This window comes from Plecotus auritus (assembly GCF_963455305.1).
Source record: "Plecotus auritus genome assembly, chromosome: 6".
NCBI lineage: Eukaryota > Metazoa > Chordata > Mammalia > Chiroptera > Vespertilionidae > Plecotus > Plecotus auritus.
Window position 1 is genome coordinate 93,529,126 of NC_137773.1, and position 17,865 is coordinate 93,546,990.

Here is a 17,865-nt window from a genome sequence, read left to right on the forward strand (position 1 = left end):
CTGCGGGAGAGGAAGGGGCAGGGCTCGGCATAGGAGAGCCCCCAGTGCCCTCCCTACAGGCCACTAAGGGAAATTGGGAAATGGAGCGCTGGGACAGGTAACCTGAGGGTGGGGGGCACCTTAGCTGCTGCCTTCAGAGTTCTTCCTGGGGCTCCCCGGCAGGGTGGGTCTGGCTCATGGGAGACGGAGAACGGAGCTTGGGAATGACTGCCCTCGCCTTTGGTTTTCTGCAGCGGCTCCTGCGAATGGATCTGCCTGTCGCCGATGACAACACCGTCCACTTTAATTCCACCCTCATGGCTCTGATCCGTACAGCCCTGGACATCAAGATTGCCAAGGGTAAGGGGGCAGGGGTGGAGCGGTGGGAGCTGAGGGGTAGGACAGAATGGAGGGGAGTGCAGCGGGCAGCTGAGGACTCCCCCTTCCGGCCTGAAACTGAAAGAGCCACTGCCCGTCCTGATCTTCATTGGCTCGCTCACTTGCTTGCTTGGCAAACATCTGGTCATGCCTCCTGTGCACCAGCCACGGCTTAAAGGTGGGGACACACCAGCTTCCACTTCCTTCAAGGGATGGCCTGCCCAGGAGGCTCTGAAGGAGGAAAGGTGATGAGTTACATGGACACCTGGGTGGACAGTGCCCCAGGCAGCGAGACCATCAGGTGCAAAGGTCCTGGGCTAGGAGGCCACCTGGGGCCGTGTTGAACTAACTTGCCCTCTGAGTCAGGGGGTCGTCACGAAGCTTTTGGAGAAGAGGAGAGATCTGACCCTACTCACATTTGAACAGCGCCCTCGGGGGCAGAGTGGACGGGAAGAGGCCAGAGTGGAGGCCACTGGCCTAACCCAGGTGAACCTAGGAGGGAGGCTCCGACTGAGAGGCTGTGGAGGGTTCAGGTTCTGGATGTTTAATGGGAGCCGAGTCACCCAGATAACCACGGGATTGAATGTGGGGCGTGAGGGAAAGAGAGAAGCAAGGCCCCCCTCAGGGGTTAGGGCCGTTGCCTGAGACAGGGAAGAGGCAAGAGGGACAGGTCAGGGCAAAGGGCGGGCAGGAGGCCGGCATTGGCTGAGGCACATGGAGACACAGAGTAAGTGGGGGCTCTCCCACTTACACTTCTTGGGGGGGTGAGGGGGCTCCTTCTGTGAGGAGGTGCTGAAGGCGGGGAGGTGAAGAGTCTTCAGCTGGCAGTGAAGTCAGGAGGCATCAGATGCTGACAGACTTCAAGCCGGGAGACTGGGCGGGGTCTCCAAGGGGACTGAGAGACCCCAAAGTCCAACCTCGGGGCCACTGCAGCGTTAGAGGGGACTGACGGGGCCAGGGAGGAGGGGGAACAGTGTCAGCGCTGCCCCGCAGCCAGGGAAGAGGACTGAGGGTGACAGTGGGTTTCTCAGACGGGGCGTTTTGTGGAGGGCTCGGGGTCCCCCGCCTGCAGTGCGACTCAGAAGCCTGATAGAGACTGGATGTGACTTGGCAGCCAACGAGACAGCAGGGCAGAGAGAGGACGCAAGCAGCAGAGAGAAGGAAGTTGGGAAGGGAGCCTGCAGAGGACGGGGTGCGTACTTCAGCAGAGTTGGACATTGGGGGGCTGAAGAGAGACGTCAAGACTCCACGCAGCTGAGCCTCTGGGATATCAGAGGAAAGCAGACCAAACTTCAGGGACACGGGGTCCTAAGGGGAAGAGGGGGCGAGGAGCCGAGGCCAGAAGTTGCTGGGGATGGTGGGGGGGTGTGGGGGAAGGGAGGTCAGCAGCTTCCAGGGAGACAGTGCCCAGTGGAGGCGTCAGCACAGTTAAAGCTGGACCAGGTCCCAGCCCAGGGAGGGAGGAAGTGGAAGAGGAGGCAGCAGCTTCCTTGTGATTGGGGGGGGGGGGAGGGGGGGTGTTCTGTGGGCTCATCTCGCCCATTTGCCCTGCCTCCCTGGAACCTTGGCAGACGACACCCTCTCCAAGCTTTAGTTCACGTATCAGCTGGTTAGGCCGCGTAACAAGTAACCACACATTTAGCAGCATAAAGCACACCTATTTATCAGCTCACAGTTCTGTAGGTTGGAAGTCCTGGTGGGTTCAACTAGGCTCTCACAAGGTCGAAATCGAGGCATCGGCCAAGCTGGGATCTTCTCCAGGAGCTCTGGGAATACCAGACATCTCTGCGCCTGCCTGGCATTCCCTGTGCCCATCCCCGGCCCTGGCATGCCACCGGTTGCAGGAAGATTTCAACTTTGGAAAACAGGAATGCCTTTTGCCATCGTCTTAGGGCCAGATCCAGCCAAACCCCTCCCAGGGCCAATCCAGACTCTCATTCAGGACTCCACGTGGTCCTGACCACATTCATCCTTGAATCCCCCAAACACAAGGCTCTGTCTGAAGGTGGGGTCTGCAGGGGCCCGGAAGGTTCTGGGTGGGCATCATGGGAGCGGAAGGGCTTTGACCTGTCTGAACCAAAGAGGGGTGTTCTGGCACGTTGTTATCTCCCTGAAGCTGGTGAACCTCTGACCCTCAGGGGGCTGCAGGGACACAGGCGACAAACAATAAGACCATAAATCTGCCATGTAGCATGTTCCAAGGTGAGAAATACTGTGGAAAAAGAGAGAGCAGGACAGGGGTTTGGGGCGTGAGGTCAGGGGTTAGGCCTTAAGTCAGTATTGCTCAACTAGTGGCCATTTTGCCCCTAGGGACATTGGGCAATGTCTGGGGGCATTTTTGATTGTCACACTGGGAGGGGCTGGTGCTAGTGGCATCTGGTGTGTAGAGGCCAGGATGCTGATGCTTCTGAACGTCCCAGAGTGTGCAGGACAGACCCTGTGATGGAGGCTCTTCACCAAAAGGTCTGCAGAGCCCTAGCTGGTTTGGCTCAGTGGATAGAGCATTGGCCTGTGGACTGAAGGGTCCCGGGTTCAATTCCAGTCAAGGGCACATGCCCCGGTTGCAGGCTTGATCCCCAGTGGGGGCATATAGGAGGCAGCCAATCGGTGATTCTCATCATTAATGTTTCTATCTCTCCCTCTCCCTTCCTCTCTGAAATCAATAAAAATATATTTAAAAAAGGTCCGCAGAATGAGGTCGGGGAAGGGAGGACCCTTGGGCTATAAATTCTGGGACACCGTGAGTTCATGGGCGACTGCTGCCTGTGTACTCGGGGTCCTGGTGCTAATAATTCTGTAACTGGAGGAGGCATAAACCTGGGGTTCAGCCTTGAGGGAACCCTGTGACCCTAGGGGAGGGCCACCGGAAACCCTCTAAGGATCTTCCCTTTGTTTACTTTTTTTTATTTTTTCTCCTGATCAATCCAGTGTATTTTTTAAATCTTTATTGTTGATAGAGTATTACAGATGTTCCCCTATCCCCCCCCCATTGTCCCCCTCCACCAAGTGCCCACCCCAGGCCTTTACCACCATATTGTTTGTGTCCATAGGTAATGCATATATGCATATAATTTTTTGGTTATTTCTCTTCCCACCCACCCCCTTCCCTCTGAGATTCCTCAGTCTGTTCCATGTTTCCCAGCCTCTGGTTCTGTTTTATACACCAGTTTATTTTGTTCATTAGACTCCTTGTTGGTTTATTTTCATTTTTAGATTCAATTATTGATAGATATGTATTTATTCCTATTTTATTGTTCATATTTTTAATATATTTTTATTGACTTCAGAGAGAAAGGGAGAGGAAGATATAGAAACACCAATGATGAGAGAGAACCATCGATCAGCTGCCTCCTGCATGCCCCCTACTGGGGATTAAGCCTGCAACCTGGGCATGTGCCCTTGGCCAAATCTAACCCCGGACCCTTCAGTCCCCAGGCAGACGCTCTATCCACTGAGCCAAACCAGCTAGGGCTTCATATTTTTTACCTTTTTTTACCTTCTTCTTCTCCTCCTCCTCCTCCTCCTCCTCTTAGAAAATACCCTTCAGCACTTCATACAATACTGGTTTGGCAGTGATGAACTCCTTTAGCTTTTTCTTGTCTGTGAAGCTCTTTATCTGACCTTCCATTCTGAATGATAGCTTTGCTGGGTAGAGTAATCTTGGTTGTAGGTTCTTGCTATTCATCACTTTGAATATTTCTAGCCACTCCCTTCTGGCCTGCTAGTTTCTGTTGAGAAATCAGCTGACCATACGACTGTCAGCTGATTTCTCAACAGAAACTAGCAGGCCAGAAGGGAGTGGTTTTAGGTAACCAACTGCTTTTCTCTCGTTGCTTCTAAGATTCTTTCTTTGTCTTTAACCCTTGACATTTGAATTATGATGTGTCTTGGTGTGGGCCTCTTTGGATTACTCTTGTTTAGGGTTCTCTGCGCTTCCTGGACTTGTAAGTCTATTTCTTTCACCAGGTGGGGGAAGTTTTCTGTCATTATTTCTTCAAAGAGGTTTTCAATGTCTTGCTCTCTCTCTTCTCCTTCTGGCCTCCCCCATAATGGGAATGTTGATACACTTGAAGTTGTTCCAGAGGCTCTTTATACTATCTTCATATTTGGGGATTCTTTTTTCTTTTTGCTCTTCTGCTTGCGTGTTTTTTGCTTCCTCATATTCCATATTGTTGATTTGATTCTCAGAATGCTCTACTTTACTGTTGAATCCCTGAAATTATTATTTATTTAGTTAGTGTATGCTTAATTTCTGACTTCCTTTTTCATGTCTTTGATGTTCTCACTAAGATCCTGGAAAGTCTCACTAAGTCCCTTAAAGCTCTCATTAAGACCCTTGAGCAACTTATAAACATTGTTTTGAATGCTGTATCTAGTAGTTGGCTTGTTTTTATTTCATTTAGATTTTTTTTTCTGGAGATTTCCTCTGTTTTTCATTTATGACATGTTTCTTTGTCTCAGCATTTAGGCTGCTTCCCTGTGTTTGTTTCTATGTATTAGGTAGATCTCTTATGTCTCCTGGAGTTGGTAGAGTGGCCTTGTGTAGTAGGTGTCCTTATAGAGCCCAGTGGCTTAGCCTCTCCAGTCACCTGAGCTGGGCACTGTAGGTGTGTCCCTGTGTGGGCTGTGTGCACCATCTTGTTATAGTTGAGCCCTGATTGCTGTTGGCGTCGCTGGGAGGAATTAACCTCCAGGCCAAGCGGCTGTGAGGACCGCCTGTGTCTACAGTGGAAGAGCTGCTGTGCAGGAGACACCCCTTTGGAGCAGGACTGGTTCCAAGGGGGCTTTGGTGCTCACTGAGTCTGCCCCTTGAGTGTGTCGCTCGTGGTGTATAGAGTTGTAACCTGATGTGGTTTGAAGCTGTGCACCGGCTCTGGGGCCTCCTGAGAGGTGCAAAGTCAGCCACTGCCTGAGGAGCTACAGAGGGATCTGCAGATGCTGCTCCTTGAATTGGGCTTGGAAGTGCCCAGGCAAGCTTGGAAGTGCCAAGCTGTGAAGCAAGGCAGGTTGGAGCCTCTTATTGATAGGTTTGGGGCACGCTGACACCAGCTGCAGCTTGTTTGAGAGGTTTTAGGAAAGTCTGAAGCCTGAGCCAGGACAGGCTATCATATGGAAAATTGGATGGGGTGGGGTCTCCAGGGCAGAGGGAACAGTGTAGGCCATGCTGATGGAAACTCAGATATGGCTGCCAGTCAGTTCTGTGGTGGGGGAGGTCTCAGCATAGGAAAAATGACCCCTGTGAGCACCCCTGTCTGGGAGAAAGCCACCCCCCGAGTTTTTGCTCCAACGCCAGACAATTTAGTTCCTCCCCGTATGTCCCTGGATTCAGAGGGATTGAGTCTGAGTAAGTCCATATGCCAACCCTTTAAGAGATACTGCTGGGAATCCAGCAGCCTCCATGTCACTCAGCCACAGTCCCTGCTAGTTTTTACAGCCCGAAGTTATGGGGCCTTCTCTTCCCAGCTCTGGAACCCTGGGCTGGGGGTCTGGTGTGGGGCTGGGACCCCTTGTTCCTCACGGGAGGCCTCTGCAGCCTAGATCTCCCTCCCAATTTAAAAAACGCCACATGTGGGTGTTGGACAAGCCCGTTCCATGCCTCCACCCCTCCTACCAGTCTCGGTGTGCTTTCTTCTTTACTTCCCTAGTTGTAGGACTTCCATTCAGCCAGGTTTCAGGCAGTTCTGAATGATGGTGGTTCGGTATTTTAATTGTAATTTTGATGTTGCTGTGGGAGGCGGCGAGGACCAGCGTTTACCTACACCACCATGTTGGCTCTTATCTGGATTTTCCCTTTCTTTAAATGTGAATGACAATCTGAAGGCCAGGCTTCCCAGCGAATTGAAGCAGAATTCACTGATTCTCAACCGGGGCAATCTTGTCCCCCAGGGGACAACCTGGCAATGTGTGGAGACATGATTGGTTGTCAGGACTTGGGAAAGGAGGTGCTACTGGCATCTAGTGGGTGCTGCTCATCATCCTACAATGCACAGGGCAGCCCCACAATCAGTGACCCACCCCCACGTGTGGACAGTGCTGACTGAGGCCCAGGAACCCTGCCCTGACTTCCTTACCTAATTCAGAAGCCAAGAGCAGGTGTCTTAGGCAGCGCAAGTGGCTATAACAAAATAGCAGAGACTGGGGGGCTTAAGCAGCAGGAATTTATTTTCTCACATTTCTGGAGCCTGAAGGTCCAAGAGCAAGGTGCAGCCAGGGCGGGTTTCTCCTGAGGCCTCTCTCCTCGGCTTGCAGATGGCCAGCCACCGGCTTGCTGTGCCCCTACATGGCCTTTCCTCTGTGTGTGCACATCCCAGCGTCTCCCTCTTATAGGACACCAGTCCCCTGGGGACCTCATGTAACTTTAACTACGTCCTTAAAGGCCCCAGCTCCAAATACATTCACATAGGGGCTGAGGGCTTCAACATGGATGTTGGAAGGACACAATCCCATCCATATAGCAGGCATCTTCTTTCTCTCTTCTAGAAATAGGAGCTATCTACACTGTAAGGAGAGAGTGACTTTTTTTTTTTTTTTTTTCAGAGAGGAAGGGAGAGGGAGAGAGAGAGATAGAAACATCCGTGATGAGAGAGAATCATGGGTTGGCTGCCTCCTGCACGCCCCTTCCTGGGGATCAAGCCCACAGCCCGGGCATGTGCCTTTGACCGGAATCAAACCCGGGACCCTTTGGTCCGCAGGCCGACACTCCATTCACTGAAACAAACTGGCTAGGACAGGGGTGGGCAAAGTTTTTGACTTGAGGGCCACAATGGGTTCTTAAACTGGACCGGAGGGCCGGAACAAAAGCATGGATGGAATGTTTGTGTAAACTAATATAAATTCAAAGTAAAGGAGCGGAGGGGAGAGCAAGAGAACCAGATAGAACAGCCGGATCCGGCCCGCGGGCCGTAGTTTGCCCAAGGCTGGGCTAGGGCGAGAGGGTGACTTTTAACAGGAAACGTCACATTCTCTTCTTTACCTTCCCATGTGTCTGAGAAGGAGCCATAGAGACCCTGGACACCTCACGTAGCTAGAGACAGGAGACATAGCCATGAATTCCAGCTGTTTCCCAGGAGGAAAGAAACCCTGTCATAGGGTGTTGGTGCTGAGGCTCTTGAGAGCCCGGCTACACAGGGTATTTTCCCACGTTTCTCCTACAATAGTCTTGACCTCCCAACTGCTGTAGGGACACAGATTAGCTTCACCACCACCCGCTGCTGCCCCTCCCTGCATTACTGGTGGTAAAGAAAGACCAGACCATGGAGGAGGCCCTCTAGGGGATGAGATATGAAACAACAACATGACACAATAGATACAGAAAAGAGAAAGCAGGAAAAAGGCATAGAAGGTGATGGGGGCATGTCTTACGTAGGAGGATGGCTAGGAAGCTTCCCTGATAAAGGGTTTGAGCAGGGGCCTGAAGGAAGGAGGGAACCATGTTGAAAGAATAATCCTAGCAGAAGGAACAGCCCATGCAGAGGCCCTGAAGGAGACTGCACCTGGCATGTCTGAGGAATAGTGAGAAGGTCAATGTGGCTGAGACAGAGTGAGCGAAGGCAGATCGTGTAGGACCCTGTGAACTTGGACCATCACCCTGACTGAGGTAGAGCTGAGGAGGGCTCTGAGTAGAGGAGTCACCTGACTGACTCAGGCGCTCACAGGGGCCGTCTGGCGGCTGTAGGAGGGAGAGGAAGACCTGGGCAGAGGCAATTGCACTGGTCCAGGCGGTTCATCTTCCCATCACCTCCAGAGTCACGTGGGCAAAGATGAGTGAAAGTTCCGTAGAATGCCTGGCAGATGTCTGTGCTTGGACCCACACCTGCTGAGAGGGACAAGCTGGGCACGTGTCAGAGGCAGTTCTAGGAAAAGGAGGCGTGGGGAAGGCTGGGAGAGGAGAGGCCAATGAGGAGTGCAGGCAAAGCGGAATGTAAGCACTGCCCGCACAGGGCAGCTATTCAGCCTGCATGCCCAGCGGATGGTGGTTAAAACACTGAAGTACTTTTCTCACGGCCGGGAGCCAGCCCCTGCCCTTCCCCCAGATCTCCTAGACCTCCTCCCACAATGCAGCAACTACAAAGTTAAAGTTTGGCCAGGACAGAGGGGGAGGGAAGGAGGAAACACAGGAGGACTAGTGCGTAAAGGGGCCCTGTCCACAGTGAGCAGGGGGCCTTGGGACCCTTGCTCTGTTATCAATGTCCCTTTCACTCCTGCCAGTAAGTGTTTGGAACCCGCCACAGGTGTTGGTGTGTGCCCTCTGGTGGCCATGGGGAGTAAGGGCTGGAGCGGGGAGACCTGAGAGGAGGATACTGCACTGGTTAAGGTGGGAGATTATGGGGCCCGGGTTGAAGGCTCTGAAAGGGAAGTAGGAGCAGAGGCCAAGCTGGTGTATTATTCAGGATGTGCTGCCATAACAAACAGCCCCACAGTCTCACACTGACACAGGTTTGCTTCCCACTCCCATTCATGTGTCTTTCCTGGGTTGGCAAGGGGACTCGGTTCATCAGTCACTTAGGGGCCAGGCCTGAGAAAGCCACTGTCCCTAATGTCACCAGCCATCATGACAGAACAAAAGAGAACCCAGAAGGGTCATTCACTGGCCATTAAATGCCCAGCGTGACACCTCACTCTGCTCACACCTCATTGGCAAGAACTCATCACATAGCCCCAGCCAATCACAGGGTCCAGTACAGGTCACACTACCATGTACTCAGGCAGGAATCACTGGGACCAGGAATCGCTGACAAAGAACCTTAATGACCATCATGACGGGGGAGAGGAGACTTGGTTGAGGGAGAAACCTCTATCAGAACTGCTCTGTGGCTTCCCAGCCTCCCTGGGGCTTCCCCCAGGCCTCGCCACAGACCAGTGCTGCTGTGGTAACAATCCTATGGCCAACACTGTCCTAAGGCTGCACGCATATTAACTACTTTAATCATCAAACAACTCAGTGAGGCCCTGGCCACTGTGCCTCAGCTGGTTGGGCATTGTCCCACGCACCAAAAGGTTGCCAGTTAGAGTCAAGGTTAGGACACATGCCTGAGTTATAGGCTCAATCTCCCATGGGGGGTGGGGCGGTGCAGGAGGCAGCCAATCAGTGTTACTACCTCACATTGTTTCTCTCTCCCTCTCTCCTTTCCTCTCTCTCTAAAAATCAGCAATAATATTTTTTTAAAACTCAGTGAGGCAGGTACAATTGCTGTCATCCCCATTTTGCAAATGGGGAGAATGAGGCACAGAGCAGTGGACTAACCTAATGCAGTTGGAGTCGGGTTTTGACCTGGGCCATCCAGCCCCTGTTGATGCTGAACTATCCCCCCCACGCAGCTTCTCCACAGCCCTGTCCCTGCCAAGGACAGCCCCGTGGTCATTTCTCCTCTGGGCCAGCTGCACTGGGCACTGGGACCCATGGCAACCAGGACTCCAGAGCACTGGGTAGGCAGGAGCTGCTGGCTCGGTGACTGGCCTAGAGGCCAGCAGGTGCTCAGGCGGGCAACCAGGCCTCTCTGTGTCCACGTTGCAGGAGGGGCCGACAAACAGCAGATGGACGCCGAGCTACGGAAAGAAATGATGGCCATCTGGCCCAACCTGTCCCAGAAAACACTGGACCTGCTGGTTACCCCTCATAAGTGTAAGAGCCTAGACTGGCCTGGCCCCAGGCCCAACCCAACAGGACAGAGGGGGAGGCGGGGAGGCACTGAAGGACTGGTGCATGCAGGGGCCCCGTCCACAGTGAGCTTGCTCTGTGCCCCCAGCCACGGACCTGACAGTGGGGAAGATCTACGCGGCCATGATGATCATGGAGTACTACCGGCAGAGCAAAGCCAAGAAGCTGCAGGCCATGCGTGAGGAGCAGGTATGGCTCAGGCCCTGACCACTCTCCCCTCCAACATTCCTCCCTCTGGGATCACGCAGGCCGGGAGTCTGTGCCTTCCTTGTCACCGTGAGGACCATCCAGAACAGTGGGGTGTGGCCAAGCCCCAGGGCAGGTCATTGAAAAGTAAGGCATAACCTGGATTAATTCATCTGCTCCACCAACACTGGTTGTCAGGCACTGTTCTCAGCCCTCAGGGTGCAGCTGTGAGCAAAACAGACCAGAAGCCCAGATGTGGGAATGCCAGTAAGGACAACATGACTAAATGATGCAGCATGGCGAACATAACCAGCACCGTGGGAAAGAGTGCCTGGGGGAGAGGGTAGTCAGGGGAGGCCTCCCTGAGGAGGTGACTTCTGAGCAGAGGCTTAAAGGAAGAGAAAAGAGAGTGAGCCAAGCAGACACCTGGGGGAAGAGCATTCTGGGCAGAGGGAACAGCCACTGCAAAGACCCTGAGGCAGGACTGTGAGTTTGAGTTTTGGAAACAGCAAGGTGTTATGGCACAACTGAACAAGCAAGAGGGGCAGCGGGAAGAGACAAGGTGAAATTATGCAGGACCTTGGGGGCCATGCGGAGAACTTTGGCTTTTGCTCTGAGTAAGGGGGCTCCTAGAGGGGAGTGACCTCTTACAGGTGTTGGTGAGTGCCCTCTGGTGGCCGTGGGGAGTAAGGGCTGGAGCAGGGAGACCTGAGAGGTGGATACTGCACTGGTTAAGGTGGGAGATTATGGGGCCGGACCTGGGTGGTGGCCGTGGAGATGTGAGAAATGACCCCATTCTGGATGGATTTGGAAGAAAGAGGCTAGTAGGCTGCTCGTGGATCAGACCCTCCACAGCCTTCCTCATCCCCACCTATCCCTACCACACACGCGCACACACACGCACGCACACACACACACACACACACACACACACACACGCACATACACTCTGCACACGCTGCTCTCTGCCTCCCCAGAACCGGACACCTCTCATGTTCCAGCGCATGGAGCCCCCGTCACCAACGCAGGAGGGGCAGAACGCCCTCCCCTCCACCCAGCTGGACCCCGGAGGAGGCCTGTGAGTGTCACTCTGGCTAGGAGGAGGGATGGAAGGGCAGGGAGTGCCAGTCCCAAGCACAGAAGCCCCTGGAGTGCCCACTGCCTGTGTCTCCCGTGCAGGATGGCTCATGAAAGTGGCATCAAGGAGAGCCCTTCCTGGGTGACCCAACGAGCCCAGGAGATGTTCCAGAAGACGGGCACATGGAGCCCAGAGCGAGGACCCCCTACCGACATGCCCAACAGCCAGCCCAACTCGCAGGTGCCTCTGTCCTCTCACTGCCCCACTGCTCACGGCCTGGGCAGTACAGGAGGGTGGGGCCCGGGCTGCCGCTCCACGCACACCAGGCTGCCCCTGGGGTACGTGTGCCCAGCCCCAGGGCTCACCCGGCCTTGCCATCTGCCCTGCAGTCTGTGGAGATGCGAGAGATGGGCCGAGATGGCTACTCAGACAGTGAGCGCTACCTCCCCACGGAAGGCCAGGCCCGGGCTGCCTCCATGCCCCGCCTCCCAGCAGAGAACCAGGTGAGCGCTTTCACCCACCCCCCTGAGGGGGGGTTGGGGCCCAGAGGCCCTGCCTCCGGAAGCCCAGGGCACCCCCTTCCTCCTCCAGGACGCAGACCTGTGTGGCTACGCCTAGGCACCTTGAGGCCCTGTCCTCTGAGCTCCTCCTAATGGAGGGCAGAGAGAAAGGGGGCTCCCCTGGACAGGGTGCAGTAGCCACTGCCAAGTGGTTTGTCTCTGCCCTGTTTGGGGGTGCTGAGGCGGGAGGATATGGAGGACACGTGGGGGTGTGGGAGGTGATGCGTGAGACTGCAATTGAGAGTACAAGCATGCACACACATGCCCACACATGCACACATACACATACATATGTGTGTGTTTTCATACACATGCACTCGCTTGCACAAGTAGGTCTGCTTTCAGAAACCTGGCAGGTCCTAGGACCTGGTGGCAGAGTCTGGGGAAGGCCCAGGACAGCTTGGGTTCGTCCTGTCTGGTCTCCGTGGGGGCTGCTGGGCAGGGGCAGGGGCGTGTGCCTGATGTGTGTCTGTGTGGCTGCTTTACCAGCTGCAGGGCCCTGGGAAAGGAGGAGGGTGTGCAGATCCCAATGCCCCGGGCCCATGGGGACTGAAGCCAGAAGCATGGCTGGCTGTCCACCTGGCCCAGGAGGTGGGGCAGCATGTCTGACTGGAGAGCTGCCGTGTGCTGTGCCGGCTCATCTGCACGGGGTGGAAGGCTGCGCTGTGCCTGGCTGGGCCAGGGTCTCCCAGGGGCCTGGCCTCTGGCTATGGGAACTTGGGTGGGAAGCACCCAGCCTGCATGTGGCTGCCCAACCCTATCCTGCCAGCCTCTGCCCCCCAGGACTTAGCTGCTGGGCCCTGGGAGAGGGTTGAGACAAACCCAGCGGATGGCCACCTCCCCAAACTACTCCCCCTCCCCCCTCCCTCAGCTTTGAGTGTCAGCCGGAGCCAGAGCTAGAGGCATTGCATGAGGCAGAGCCGAGGGCCAGGCGCCTGTGGCTACACCATCCCATCTGTCCATCTCTTGCCTCTGCCATCTGTCTGTCTGTGGTGTCTCCTGTCTGTCTCCTTTGTGCCTCTGGGGGGACTGCTGGCTGGGCCAGGGTCATCACTTACCAGGGACTTAACCCCTCTTTCCCTCCCTCCATTCTCCCCCCTCACTCCTCAGGTCTATGTACCACCTCTCACTCCCCCTCTTGGCTTTTATATTTATTTTCTTCTTTCTGTTTTTTCTGTGTGCACCATCCCGTGGGGCTGTGACAGAGGAGAAGGGGCCGGCCACGTGGGAATAACCTCAGTGTATGTACCGCCCGCCCGTCTGCCACCCAGCTGGGCTCTGGCCCCCTCTTCCTGCCCACCCCCCCTCGGGGGAGTCCTGTCATTCCGGACTCCATCCTTTCTTTGCAGACAACACCCCCTCCCTCCTTGTGGAGACCTATCCTCCTGTGTTCTGTTCTCTGTGTGCCCCACATGTGCCCTGTGGAGGTGGCCCTTCTTCATCCCTCTTCCCCCTTCCCCTCCTCCACCCTTTCTCTTCAGAGCCCCGCATTCCAAGAATGCTGAATGATGCCCCTACACCTGGCCCACTCTCTTTCATTTCCCTGCCCACCCCTGACCCTCTGGTCTTGCAGCCCTGTGTCCCTTAAAACTCCTGCCTCGGGCATGTCCCCAGCCACTCACTCAGCTGGGCTGGATCTAGGGGATGTCCCCTGGCTCCTCCTCCTCTCCTCTCCCAGCTGCAGAGAACGGGGGGGGGGGGGGGGGGGGGGGACTTGACCCCGGTGGGGTGGTGCAGCATACACGGTTCCCAGGCTGCAGGCTGAGGATGAGGAGGCAGGTCTCCCAGGACCTGGGGTGTCAGGGCAACCCCTCTGGTGGGCAGACAAGCCCAGACCCCACGGCCAAGGACAGTGATTTGGGGTGCTGGGTGCCTGTCCCTGAACCTGTAGGCCTCACAGCCTCCAAGAGAGCAGGCAGAGGTGAGGGCAGGGCCTGCTGCCCAGTGCCCGGTTCCCAGGTTTGCACTCGGGGTGAGCACAGTTCTTTTCTTCTGCCAGGCTGCATGTCCGTGGCCGGATGCCCAGGGCCTAGAGGTACCCCTGGGAGTGGTCCTGAGAGGCAGCAGGAATGGACCAGACAGAGTCTCTTGGCCAGAAGCAGATGGGCCTGGGAGGGGACAGAGGCACCCCGGGGCCCTAGGTGATCAGGCCCCACCACCCACCACCCACCCCCGCCCAGACCTCAGCCTAAATGGTCACATTCCATCGCTGACGGCTGATAGGGCAGGACAGATGGGGCCAGCCACTGACTCCTGCCTGCTGACCTGTCTTCCCCAGACCATCTCAGACACCAGCCCCATGAAGCGCTCAGCCTCCGTGCTGGGCCCCAAGGCCCGGCGCCTGGACGACTACTCCCTGGAGAGGGTGCCACCAGAAGAAAACCAGCGGCACCACCAGCGACGCCGTGACCGTGACCGTGATCGTGACCGTGGCCACCGAGCCTCCGAGCGCTCCTTGGGCCGCTACACGGATGTGGACACAGGTGGGCCACCCCGCAGGACCCAGGAACTGAAGGCTATGCCAGGGAACAGGGGAGGGGCGAGGAGAAGAGAAAGCGGAGAGAGGGAGACACAGAAGAGAGGAGGGCTGGGTGGCACCCAGCTGGGCTGAGGGAGCCTGGGGACTGGACCCCCAAAGCCCCCAGGCCAGAGGAAAGCACTGCTCTCTGGGACCCACAGATCCTCTCGGTGGCCTCCTGGGTGCATGTCCTGCCCCACCTCATGGCCTGCTGTCTGTCTGACCCCTGCCCGGCCCAGGCTTGGGGACAGACCTGAGCATGACCACCCAGTCGGGGGACCTGCCATCAAAGGAGCGGGACCAGGAGCGCGGCAGGCCCAAGGACCGGAAGCACCGGCAGCACCATCACCACCACCACCACCACCACCCCCCGCCCCCCGACAAGGAGCGCTATACCCAGGAGCGGCCTGACCACCGGGCCCGAGCCCGGGACCAGCGCTGGTCCCGGTCACCTAGTGAGGGCCCCGAGCACATGGCACACCGGCAGGTGGGTGTGGCAGGAGTTGCCCCCAGACCGAGCCATGGGGGACCAGGAGAGGAGGGTGGTCCCCACACCCCACAGCCACTCTGGGCAGGGTCCTCACTCCCCACTGTGACCTCTGACCCTGCCCACCATTGGGCTCCTTCCCAAGCCAAGGGGAGCCTGGGGGAGGGTGGACATCGCCTCCCGCCACTGTGGCCCCCCACTCTGCCCCCAGCCCCTGCCCGCCTGCCGCCCCCCTGCCTGCAGCTGCTTCCTCTTTGGTTGTGGATCACGTTTGCGTTCTGGCCAGCCCAGTCCTTGCGCTGGCTGCCGCTGCCTTGCGCTTTCCTTTAACCCAGCTTTCGTTTTTGTTCCAATTATGATTTCTGTCCTCTGGACGCCTGTGAGTAATTTTTGAAACTTCTGCTATTTTAACCCCGAAACTTACAAAACTCCATTTCTCATTTCTCTTTTCACTTTGTTGTGTTGGTTTTTGACTCCCCCGCCCTCCTTGTCTCTCTCCCTCCTTCCCCTCCTCCCCCACATCCCGCCCCCCTCTTCCTCTCCTCCCCTCCTCCCGGTGGCTGTTGCTTTTTTCCTTTTTTTCCATTCAAACGTCCTGTCCTCCACCTCCTCCTCCCCTCCTGCCCCCGGCCCCTCTCCCGCCCTCCTCCGGTTTCCCTTTGACCCTCCCCGTGTCTCCTCCTGTCTCCTTCTGGTTGATTTTGTTGTATCTTTTGTTTTGATTTCCTTTGTTTCAATTTTCGTGTAGGGCAGTAGTTCCGTAAGTGGAAGCCCAGCCCCCTCAACATCTGGTACCAGCACTCCGCGGCGGGGCCGCCGCCAGCTCCCCCAGACCCCCTCCACCCCCCGGCCACACGTGTCCTATTCCCCCGTGGTCCGCAAGGCTGGCGGCTCGGGGCCCCCGCAGCAGCAGCAGCTGGTGGCGCGGCCGGGCCGGGCGGCCCCCGGCGGCCCGCGGAGGTACCCGGGCCCCGCATCCGAGCCCCTGGCGGGGGAGCGGCCGCAAGGGGGACACCGCTCGCCGGCACCGGAGCGGCGGGGCGCGGCGCAGAGCGAGTCCCCCAGGGCGTGTCGCCACGGCGGGGCGCGGTGGCCGGCGTCTACCGCGCACACCTCCGAGTGGTCCCCGGGCCCCCGGCACCACGGGTACTACCGGGGCTCCGACTACGACGAGGCGGACGGCCCGGGCGGCGGCGGGGGTGATGCGCCCTACGATGCGCCCTACGACGCGCCGCCCCCCACGCGACACACGTGCTCGCCCAGGACTCCCCGGGCCGCGGGCCTGGCGGGCGCGTCGCCCTCTCGGCACGGCCGGCGGCTCCCCAACGGCTATTACCCGGCCCACGGACTGGCCAGGCCCCGGGGGCCGGGCTCCCGGAAAGGCCTGCACGACGCCTACAGCGAGACAGACGACGACGACTGGTGCTAAGCCCGGGCGAGGTGGCACCCGCGCCCGCCCGGCCCCCCCACGCACCCCACGCACACACCCCACGGGGAGGAGCCGCCCGGCCGCGAGGCCACCTCGCTGCCACCTGCCCAGCACACGGGGGAGGCCGGGGAGAGGACCTGCCGGACGCCCCCGGACTCTGGAGGGAGTCCCCAGGGCCGGGACACACCAGAGTGTCCCACAAAGACCCTCGGCGCCCCCCCACCCAGCCCCGACCCCCCACGACGGGGACCCTCGGGGGGACAGACAAACCACACAGCCAAGGGATTCGAATTCACTCAGCCATTTTTGGAGAACCTTGGGGAAAATGGAAATTTAAAAAAAAAAAAACATTTTTAAAAGAAAAACGGGGAGAAAAAAATCGCTTCTATTGATGAGTTTTATCATCTCAATTGAACCTTTCCTTCCCCTGGTGAACGCGAGCTGGTGGCCCGTGTGTGGCAGAGAAACCGAAACCCAGCGTCCCACACAGACCTCTGCCAGACAGCTCAGACCCCACACACGTTCTCAGACACACAGGAGTGCTTGCTGGTTATACCAAACCCTACTATTACTGCCTGCAGAAATCGATTTAAAAAAAAAAAAAAACAATTTTAAAAAGGACAAAAAAATTAATGATTGAGAACAGAAGCATTTTTTCTGACATTTGGTCCTGCTTGAAATAACAAAAGAAAAAAAAAGACCACCACCACCAATTTCCTTTGCTTCTTTTTGCCTTTTTCCTACCTTGTTTGAAAACTGTGGGCTTGGGACTGTGAATTATTGCATGACATTCAAAAAGAAAAAAAAATAAAAAGTTGAATCAAAGGGCTCATGGACTGAGTGGTCTTTAACCCTCTGCAAAGTGTCCCGGGGTTTTGTGGGGAACCATGGAAGGAAGCGCTTTGAAAGCCACTAAGAAGGGGAGCCGGAGCTCCCCAGCATGTGGGTGTGGTGCCACACCCAGCAGAGAGCTCGGCAGAGGAGCACCACTGGGTTCCCAGCTTGGTAGCCAGAGCGCCAGTGATGCCAGCTGCCTCCTTAGCAGGCCCAGGAAAGCCTAGGCCAACGATGCTAAGCAGGTCCTCGCCAGCTGTCCGTTAAGACACTAGCGAGGTGGCGGTGTTTGTTTGTTTTCCTTTTTCAATTACTATTTACATTCGAGAGAGGGTTTTAGCCCTAGCCAGTTTGGCTCAGTGGATAGAGCGTCAGTCTGGGAACTGAAGGGCCCCGGGTTTGATTCTGGTCAAGGGCACATGCCTGGGTTATGGGCTCAGTCCCCAATAGGGGGTGTGCAGGCAGCCGATCAATCTCGTATCATTGATGTTCCTATCTCTCCCACCCTCTCTGACATCAATAAAAATATATTTTAAAAAAATCAAGAGAGGGGGTTTTAACTTACTACCCAGACAACTTAACCAATCATAACCCCCACAGGCTTCCAGGCCAGCTGTCTGCGAAGGCCAACGCTGATCCCTGTCAGAGGTCCCCCTGGAGGTGCAGGGGTGGGGTGGGAGGGATGCATGCAATTCTCTCCAGAGCCAGGAAGCTACAGCCATCTGTTTGCAAGAGAATGAGGCCCACTGTTGGAGCCC

General features: G+C 56.5%; 1 protein-coding gene across 3 annotated transcripts in view; it reads left to right on the forward strand.

The window, feature by feature from the left end:
• The window catches only part of CACNA1A (calcium voltage-gated channel subunit alpha1 A), a 309,019-nt gene extending 291,921 nt beyond the window's left edge, over positions 1 to 17,098 (forward strand). For all 3 annotated transcript variants that reach the window (XM_080671827.1, XM_080671829.1, XM_080671828.1), the window contains 10 exons: positions 234 to 339; positions 9,872 to 9,979; positions 10,104 to 10,204; positions 11,179 to 11,279; positions 11,381 to 11,519; positions 11,669 to 11,782; positions 13,045 to 13,080; positions 14,118 to 14,322; positions 14,597 to 14,844; positions 15,593 to 17,098. In XM_080671827.1, the coding sequence (XP_080527953.1) occupies positions 234 to 339; positions 9,872 to 9,979; positions 10,104 to 10,204; positions 11,179 to 11,279; positions 11,381 to 11,519; positions 11,669 to 11,782; positions 13,045 to 13,080; positions 14,118 to 14,322; positions 14,597 to 14,844; positions 15,593 to 16,273 (1,839 nt within the window). In that variant the 3' untranslated portion in view covers positions 16,274 to 17,098. The remainder of the gene's footprint in view (positions 1 to 233; positions 340 to 9,871; positions 9,980 to 10,103; positions 10,205 to 11,178; positions 11,280 to 11,380; positions 11,520 to 11,668; positions 11,783 to 13,044; positions 13,081 to 14,117; positions 14,323 to 14,596; positions 14,845 to 15,592) is intronic.
• The last annotated feature ends 767 nt before the right edge of the window (positions 17,099 to 17,865 follow it).